Source organism: Mytilus edulis, chromosome 4 (assembly GCF_963676685.1).
Source record: "Mytilus edulis chromosome 4, xbMytEdul2.2, whole genome shotgun sequence".
Classification (NCBI taxonomy): Eukaryota; Metazoa; Mollusca; class Bivalvia; order Mytilida; family Mytilidae; genus Mytilus; species Mytilus edulis.
In genome coordinates this window covers 29,191,688-29,201,739 of record NC_092347.1, presented here as the reverse complement: position 1 = coordinate 29,201,739, position 10,052 = coordinate 29,191,688, and the positions used below count along the sequence as shown (strand labels likewise).

The following is a 10,052-nucleotide window of genomic DNA, read 5'->3' as shown; positions in this document are numbered from 1 at the left end:
TTGTATGCAAAAGGTCTACTATATTTGGTGTATGGATTGATTGTAAGGTGTACATGTCTAGCTGGTAGGTGTCATCTGACCTTGACCTCATTTTCATGGTTCAGTGGTCAAGTTAAGTTTTTGAGTTTTGGCCTTTTTTCTAATACTATATGCAATAGGTCAGCTATATTTGGTGTATGGAAATATTTTATGATCTATATATGACAGCTGTGCAGGTTTTATTTGACCTTCACCTTCTTTTCACGGTTCATTGCTCAGTGTTAAGTTTTGGTGTTTTGGTCTGTTTTTCTTAAACTATAAGCAATAGGTCAACTATATTTGTTGTATGGAAGAATTGTAAACTGCACATGCCTGCCTGTCATGGTTCATCTGACCTTGACCTCATTTTCATGGTTAATGTTAAGTTTATGTGACAGTTGTAATAAAGCTTTATATTTAGGACTATCAACATGATATCAATGATTGGTAAAGAAGGTGAGACATTTCAGCGTGTGCACTCTTGTTAAGAAAATTTGTAAGATTTTTCAATATTTTTTTAGATGGATAATTAAAATTCAAAAATTGGGGGCAATGTTTTTTCCTTTGTTTAAATTCACAAAGAATGTTAATATAGAATCAACCATACAATATTCCTTTAGAATTTTGATCTAGATTAGCTACGTACTTTCAGACAGATGAAATTAAGATTAAATTTCATCCGGAATCCATGTAGAACTGTCTTGTTGTACTAGACTCTTATAATCAGTAGTGTATTATAAGGTTTGAAAAGATGCTGCATTGTAGATTGATTTGACTTTTGGTGTTTTAAAGCCAATTTTAAGCACCACTTTTGGTCTATTTTGATGGGGCAATTTTTTATTGATGGGGGAAGCCATAGTGCCAGGAGAAAAACACATACCTTTGTTATGAAATCTGACAATCCTAGTCAATAAAGATTTGAGTTGAGTGCACACACACGAGCAGGGTTCCAACTCACAACCTCAGTGTTGACTGCCTAGTGATTACAGTTGTAACTACATTGTACTTAGACCACTCAGCCTACAATGCCCCTGCATTGTCGATTGAAAGCAGAAACAATATGGATATTGACCAATGAGAATCCAGAAAACATCCAGAATATAGAAAACAACCATTATGTATTTCAGCAGCCAGAGACTGCACACTTTAATTAAAATATTGCACATGTGCTTCTTTAAAATATTACAAAATATCATTAAAAAAAATCTATTTTTACCTTAATAGCTAACTTATATGACTGTTATGTACTTTCTTAATATAATAAATCAAATAAAAATCAATAATTTATTTAAGGGATTTAAATTAAAGTCAAATATAAATATTAAATTATGTTTTCATATGTACAGAAATGTTAGAAATTCATAAACATACTTTATCATACATAAAAATGTTATAAACTGGCAAAAAAAGCGTCTTTGTACGACAATGCCGAATGTAAAGGGAAACCTCCTAAAACTTAGTCTAGAGAGTTTCTAGAACCAAATGCAAATGACAATCTATAAATCATCTAAAAATTAACACTACAATGTTAGTAGATAAACTTTCATAAAAAGTTTGATCAAATTTCATATAATATTCCTAGACCAAGAACTTTTGTGGTATGATTACCCGACAACAAAATTGGACATTGACTTTTCAAACAAGAAGCATTTATAATACAAGAGTGTATTTTTGTTTAATTTTTCTTCAATTTATTGCGAACCAAATTGTACCTTTCCATAGATTCACCTGATAGTTACCTATCCATTTAAACTTTTGGCAGTTAGTTCTATTGTCCCATTCAACAAATACAACAGGTATAATATTTGTTCTCTGTTTAGTTTATTCACTGGGACCTTTAAATTTCTTCTAAGAGAAATCTATCACTCATTGATTAATCTACCTGAGTAAAAAGATTATCTGCTAAATTGATGGAAATAACATGTTTACTATTAATAAAAAAAACTGCATATGATTTTGTGTGTATTCCTGTACCAAGTCAGGAATATGACAGTTGTTATCCATTCGTTTGATGTGTTTGGACTTTTGATTTTGCCTTTTGATTTTTGATTTTCCTTTTTGAATTTTCCTCGGAGTTCAGTATTTTTGTGTTTTTACTTTTTTTTTCAACATTAATAATATTTTTTTCAATCTGTTCAAAATAAATACTAATCTAACCATAAAAAGTTTGGTTTAAAAAAAAATAAGTATTGTTCTTGTCAAAATTTGCATTTTCTAGTTTTTGTTTAGTTATAGAATACTTATAAGGCATAAATATATAAACATCACCATTTTTAGGTTTTTTTTGCCAATTTTTTTTTGAAATAGGAATAATGTTGATTTTTTTCAGAAATCAACTTTTATTAATGTTTTATTTTAGTGTTTACATTCAACAGATTGAAAATATAATTAAATTCAAACTTATATACAGTTTTTAATTAATAGTAAACATGTTATTTCCATCAATTTAGCAGATAATTTTTTTACTGAGGTAGATTTATCAATGAGTGATAGATTTCTCTTAGAAGAAATTTAAAGGTCCCAGTGAATAAACTAAACAGAGAACAAATATTATACCTGTTGTATTTGTTGAATGGGACAATAGAACTAACTGCCAAAAGTTTAAATGGTCAGTTAACTATCAGGTGAATCTATGGAAAGGTACAATTGGGTTTGCAATAAATAATCAAGCATATGAAGACTTATTAAAGCTTATTTCTATATCATGAAAAACTTTCAATTCTATCATTAACAGAGTAATTAATTGTTGTTTCCTTGTAGGAATTTTGACATTAATAAAGACATGAGCCAGCCCACATATGAAAGGATTCCCTGATATTAAACAGACAATAAATGTTAGACACAGGCTTATTTTAATGATAATTTATTAACTTGGCACAGGTTTATGACTTTTTTTCAAACAGTTTGTATAAGAGACAGGAGATATGTGGTATGACTAAATGTTAACATGGACATCAAAAACTATAAGGAAATAAAGAACATATATTAGAATTGTATTCTGGTATGTGTGAATGTGAAAAGAAACTACAGGTAAAACATGGCTTAGTAAACAAATTTTCATTTTGAAACATTTCCTAATTGCTATCTCTCTCATTTATTAGCAAATAAAATATTTTTTAAGTTTGAATTTGTTTCAAAGCTACAATGTAAGACTTGTATAGAACTACAAACAAGTTGGCTGATTAATATTACATTTATGAACTGTGGTCTCAAACTACAGACATCTTCCAAGTATGCCAAAACCCACTATTGTAGATTCTATATTTTAGTGGGCACCAATTTTTTGGTGGATTGAGAAAAAAGATTGTATTTTTTTTATATCTGAAATCTGCATATCGACTTTTTTTATTTTTACAAAACATTGAAAATCATGCATGGTCCACCTATAAACCACGAAATCCACATAAATTGGTATTCCATGAATAATAATGAATTTACAGGAATTATTTAAATGACTTCCACCTTGTAAAGTAACAGCAAACTAAAGTGACTGTTGCTGCCTTTTTCTTGTATACTGTTGGTGTGCAATTTCAATTCAATACTTTTCCGTAGTAGAAGCAAATGCTGGGTTTTCAGTACCTTGCATGTAATAAGAAGGCACTTATTTCATATTATTCCAAAATGGTGCTATGTATACCTTTATTATGACAATTTAATTGATTTGGTCAGCATAAAATAAATATTCAGTACCAATAAGTGTTTAGTCTGAAAAGTTATTAAATAAAAATATCCATAAAAAAAAATTGTGATTTTTATAACAAATCTGATAAAAAAATAGATTAAAATATACACATAATTAAAAACTTTCATATAATTTACTTCCTTTGCAGATGAAAATGTAGCAGAAATCTCTTTGGGACAATAGATATTTAACATGATTTATAAATGAATTTAATGTTTAGGATGATTAACAGGTAGAGAAAAAAGTATCAAAAGGAGGCTCTTAGTTAAAGGATATCTAAGTTGCCTGAATTGGATATCAGAATGTTCTATCTTTCCAATAATGTAATGAGAAATATAAAAGTTTAAAGCACTTACAAATCAGTATCACAGGCAGAAAAAATACATTTATTTGAACACATAAGCTTGAGGCACCAATTCATCATTTATGTCATACATTAACAACAATGCTATCAATAAACAAATACAAAGACCAATTTCAAAACAGAGCACGACATAAGTTATTTCCCTTTCTTTATGAGTGAATTCTTAATAATATTCATTATTCTTACAATGAAGATTGCTTCCATAAAGTAGCATATATCTTTAAAGAATTTATGTTTTTAAGCTAACACTTAAATTTAGTTCACTCAAACACATAATTTGAAAAGAAAATAAGTTTTGAAGGCCTTTTGAATTCTTAAAGATCACAGCTTTGACATAAAAAAAATCTGTTAAATGCATCAATGGTGGCCAATGTTTAAAGCTAATGTTAATCTGCCACTACTGTTATATCACAGCCTATACTGGTTCAACATAAAGGTAATGCTAGGAAACCAGTGGATCATAATCAACCAATCAGTTGCTCTATAAGTGAACTACACTTAATGAACCAATCAGATTCACTTTTACAAGTGATCGAATAAGGATTTGAACACATTCACAATTAGTTCTTCTTTCATCAAGTCATATATCTTTTCTTGTGATCTGTCAAAATTTCTGTAACTGCAACCAGTTGCTTTAATGAAGGCTGAAAATCATAATTACGTTAAATTAAGACTTTTCAATTAAAATAAACAAGTACAGTATAAGCTAAAGAACAATTGTGAGCCACTCATCCCCACTCCCCCACACTGTTACTGCGTAAAACAAAACCTCATGGGCTTCCTGTTAAAGTTCAAAGATTCCTAATTCATGTAAAAATCATCTGATAATAAATTTCTTGTGGATATGCACTCTACATATTATGTCCACACTAACTAAAAAGTTTCATGAAATTCTATTGTGAGGTATCAGAAGAGTTGCAATGACAACATTAATAGTTGAAAATGGTGTATCTCCTATTAACAAAATTGAATCATAATTTCCTAATGCTATGCACACCAACATAATATGTCCTAATTATCAACAGGGTGTCATGGAATTCTGTTGTGTGGTTTAAGAAGAGTTGAGATAACAAACTTGTTGAAATAGTATATTTAGACCAAAATTTGAAGTTGTAAGTATAAAAGAAAAAAAATCAAATCATTATTTCTATTACTTTGAAATGTTGACCTATTACAAATGTTATGTTTCTGATAATGTGTGTTTAACTTTTGAATTAGCATCAATACATTTCAGTTTGAAGAAGAAAAAAACTTGATTCCTCAATTAAGCTTTGATGATTTCTGAACTTTAAGGTAATGTCAATGTATAGATTTGTAGAGTTAATCATAAACTGAGTTGTTAATGTCTATGTCATTTTGTCTAAAGGAGACTTCACACTGTAAATCATACCACTTATTCTTATCTTTATATTGGCTGTTGTCATAGATATTAAATATGATGTTGTATTATGTTCTCGACTATTGAAAACAAATTTTTACACCATTGTCAAATTCAAAATTCAAAATTTATAATTGTCAATGATAAAATGAAAGTATTTAGCTATGATAATGAACCAAATTGTTATTCCTACCATTGTTTCACTGAGTTTCTTCAGATCATTTAGGTGTGTGGCACATATCTGATGTACCGTAGCCAAATCTCTGGCTAGATCGTCCACTACCGATTCTGTTGTCTGGCTGTCACAGATCTGATCTTTGTTTATCTTAAAATTCAAGGTTTAACAAATATTTAAATTAAGGATGCAGTGAATGGTTTAAAATTATAACAATATCTAACTTTTTTATTAATAACCTGTGAGAATATTATATTAAGTTGGCTTAAAAGGGCTAAAGATATAATTGGTTTAAATTAATGGAAGATCAACATAATATGAATTGAATATATAGAGATTTTACCACACAAAATATTTGTTAAGATTGATTTTAATTTCCAAATCAGGAAAAATGCTCAAAACTTACAGATAGATTATCTAGGAACATAACCATTCTTGGCTTATTTTTCTTGATGAATGGGTTGATAACTTCCATGAACGATTCCTGAAAACAAAAGAATTGAATTATTCATTATGTTACTCTGTAGTAACAGTCCTAACATTAATCCAATGAATAAATAACAAAATAGTTTTGACAAGCAGAAAGTATAATATATAGAACTTGACTTCAATGTTTGAAAAGAAATCTGTTTTATAATGTAATGAGCTGATTAGCATTAGATGCACTTTTTTCATTTTGTGTCAGTTAAGAAAGTTTTTTTTTCCTTTCACATCGTGAGAGTCATTGATATTATTCAATAATCTAAACATTTCCTGTACCATCTATCACACTAGGATACAAAACAAAACCTTTCAAATTAAAAAATACTTCTGGACAACCACTGGTAAGATCCACCATGTTCTATTAAAAGCTGCTTTTAATACATGCTAATTTTTTTTAATACATATTTTCCCGCTACCTTTAAGTACTGAGATGGCAAAATAACTGAACAAATATTGAAGTACAGTCAGAATTTTTTTTTTTCTATCCAAACTTTTGGTGTCCATCTTTTGTGGTGACGGATAGCCCAGGAACATGTCATACATATTGGAATCAGAAAAAATTGTAAATAGTGAACAGAACTGAATAAATCTTACCTTTGCACCAAATTCTACAAGGTTGGCTAAGTTCTGTAAGGCTTTAGCTATTAACTTCAAGGTTCTGGAAGCTGTCTCTGTTGGAGTTTCTGTATTAAACAGTGTATTGTAATACATTGTTTTCTTTATATTAACAATTAACAATTAAACAGCGAATTATTATTTCTTGATTTTTTTTTTTAATGTTTTGTTGTCTTGTTGGTTAACTTGTGTTGTTATCTTGTTTATAACAAGTTGTGAAATACATCATGAAAACAGCAAATACCATGTATTTCACAATCTCTTTGCCATAAGACTTTGTTTCAAAATTCTATCAAATTAAAAACTGTTCTTTAAAAAAAAACTATTTTCACTGAATGATCTATCAACCTGAAACCATTTCTTCATGAAACTGTTTGGACAAATGCATAATCATAATTGTGAATGATATTTCCAGGATATCAATTTTTAAGGATTGAGGGAAAAGGAATTATATGGATACCAGATATCATTTATGCATACAAGCTTTATACAAGAATTTTGTATGATTTTAAATATTTAAATTCACTGTTTTTAAACCTTTACTCACAAAAATTACAGAGAATTAGTTTTCAACAAATAATAAACTATCAATCAATTATTCCACCCCATAACTGATGATTAAAACCAGAAACATATTTCTCATTTTTTTGTTGAATGAATAATAGGCTTGAGAAATGAATATTTTCTTTATCATGTGGGCTGTTTAAAACTTTACAAACAAATTTCAATGTTATTTTCTGTAAACGACTGGTCTATTTTCATTAAATTGATTGTTTAAGGTGGTACCTAACACTACAGGGAGATAACTCTGTAAAATCAGCTATACGTTTTAATCACTTTGTATTGTTAAGGAAATATTTAGCTTCTCAATGATCAAAATAAAGTGTTTGTCAAACTGCTATCTATTCAACCATTTTTTCTAAGAAAGTGATTGGTTCAAGTTTTCTGAAATTTTTAAATTATTTTCAAAGGGTCAAAGTAAATATTTTTTGAAAATTGAACGCGCCAAATTAATTTTAGTCAAGGTGTTGGGTACAACCCTAAGAAACATAACATACCTGTAATTAAGTTGAAAGACTTTGGATTCAGAATAGCTGGACACAATAACCGTAAAAATACAAAACCACTGAAATGTAATAAAACAAGAAATGTTGAATATGTATACTGTAAATTCAGAATAAAGTGTGAACTAAATCATTGTAAACCACTGATTAAAGGTCAAAATTCAAGATCAAATTAACGAGATTTCAAAAATTTTGTGAAATAAAATCATAACTGAAATTCTGAATGCACATCTTTAATATTGTGAAACCAGTAACTGTCACACTTTCCCATGAATTAAACATCACAGTAATTTAAACTTATTATTTTATATGTGAACATTTAGTTGATTGACGAATCAATCAGATTGTTAACCACAATCCCATTGTTGAATCAGAAAAGTTACTATAAAATATTCTACTTTCATTGAGCAGCAAATATTTATACTTGCATCATAAAAAGGATAAAATCTTCTGATTTATATTTTTAATGTGCTAGCTCACAAACTGACATTTTGCAACAATATAAAAATATGCAGATTTGGTATGATTGCCAATGAGACAAGAAAATTTCACACTGCATGGACACATCATTTTGACTCATAGCCACCAAGTATTTGCTTCATAATATTGTTTTCAACAGAGAAGCAAAGTCAGATTTGTAGTTGTGACAAGCTGCAGCTCTGAAGCTATAAAAGAGCACATGTACCAAAGACCATTGAGAAGGTTCCTTTTGGATTTTGTGAAATATGTAAATGCATATGGTCTGAAACTATCCTACCTTACAACCCTCGTCTTCACACTGTCATCACTGGGCCATTTGACAGCAACAGTCTTTTGTAAACAACCACATATATAGCGTAAAACTCTACAAAAGATAATATCATTAATAGCTAAGTTTTTAAACATTGAAGTAAAATAGGCCTAATCAAACACGACAGAACATGGTGATTGGTCATACATTTTTTGTTCAATGTGTTTTTATTGTAGTATATCTATTTCTTTTCAAGTAGCACCTAATTCATTCAGCCAATTTCTCTTCCTTCACATGTTATTATCAATTAACTGCTATGTTTTTTAACTTTTTTTTAAAGAAATAATGTCTCAGGCAAAAAAACAAAAAAAATATATCAAAAAATAAAAATTTAAGCTGATATGAAAACTGAAATCTTGACCCAAGGCTTTATTTCCAAGCCAGACAAGATATACAAATCTTATTCAGACGTAATCTATGGCTTCAGTACACTAAATGTCATTTCATTGGTAGAAATATCTCAGCTGACTTCCATTTACAAAAAAATGTTATGTTTAAATGAGGATTGTTCTGACTGATTCAGATCAGGATTCTAATAGTGTTCTGTTCGTCATTTCTCTCTATATATCATGATATGAATATCTGCCTGTCACTTAATTTCATTTATGGACTGATTTAATGTAAGGTATAATTTGTTTCAGGTTGGGTAAAACAACACAGATTAGGAGTGTGGATATCTAAATTTTCATGGATATCAATTTCTTTGTGGATTGAGAAAAATACTGTAATATTTTTTTATATATTTGATTTTTTTATTTGGTTCTGCCAAAAACTGCATACAAGCCCACATAAATTTGCACTTTGATAAACATATTCCTGGTTTATCTACACATCTGAAATCAACAATAAACTGTTGACACAGAGATATGCCTCACCAATCACCAGAAAATTCAGAAAAAGACAATCAAATGAACAGTAACATTGCCATCACACTATATTTGAATAGTTACAAAGGACTAACACAAAATGGTTTACACATATAGAAGACAACATGTCCACATTCTAATATTCTGAGGACTAACAAACTATACACTTACGGCGGACAGCTGTCTTTAGAATTAAATATACTCTCCGTCATTTCTGTCAGATTCTTCTGAAAGTTATCCCTGTTAGTGACTATGTTTTCATTTGGTTCTAACATGGCTGGATTTAACTGTAATGTAAAATATCATCATAGGGACCCTTCATATGTATAATACTGTTATAATATATGTAGGAGAATCACGAAACTATATGATTTCCTAAGTAAAATATCATCATACAGACACTTTACATGTATAATACCAGATAATACTGTTATATGTATTAGAATTCCAACCACAAAACCATATGATTTCCTATGTAAAATAATTCCATTTTATTGTATAGTTCAACAAGAGTGCCTATGCTGAAATTTCTCTACTGCTTTAGTGAACATGATTAATTTTTTGTTAAAAGTCTTTATGATAAAAGATTAACTGAAGATATTATATGAACTAAACAT

The 10,052-nt window shown here is 29.1% G+C and overlaps 1 protein-coding gene across 1 annotated transcript in view; it reads right to left on the bottom strand.

Moving 5' to 3' along the window:
- Positions 1 to 1,135: 1,135 nt before the first annotated feature.
- Positions 1,136 to 10,052, bottom strand: part of LOC139519362 (ras GTPase-activating protein 1-like) — a 30,355-nt gene continuing 21,438 nt past the window's right edge. The window contains exons 18-25 of the mRNA XM_071311371.1: positions 9,607 to 9,722; positions 8,537 to 8,623; positions 7,774 to 7,841; positions 6,695 to 6,783; positions 6,024 to 6,101; positions 5,636 to 5,767; positions 2,485 to 4,708; positions 1,136 to 1,730 (exon numbers count right to left, since the gene is read on the bottom strand). Coding sequence (XP_071167472.1) covers positions 4,640 to 4,708; positions 5,636 to 5,767; positions 6,024 to 6,101; positions 6,695 to 6,783; positions 7,774 to 7,841; positions 8,537 to 8,623; positions 9,607 to 9,722 — 639 coding nt within the window. The 3' untranslated portion in view covers positions 1,136 to 1,730; positions 2,485 to 4,639. The remainder of the gene's footprint in view (positions 1,731 to 2,484; positions 4,709 to 5,635; positions 5,768 to 6,023; positions 6,102 to 6,694; positions 6,784 to 7,773; positions 7,842 to 8,536; positions 8,624 to 9,606; positions 9,723 to 10,052) is intronic.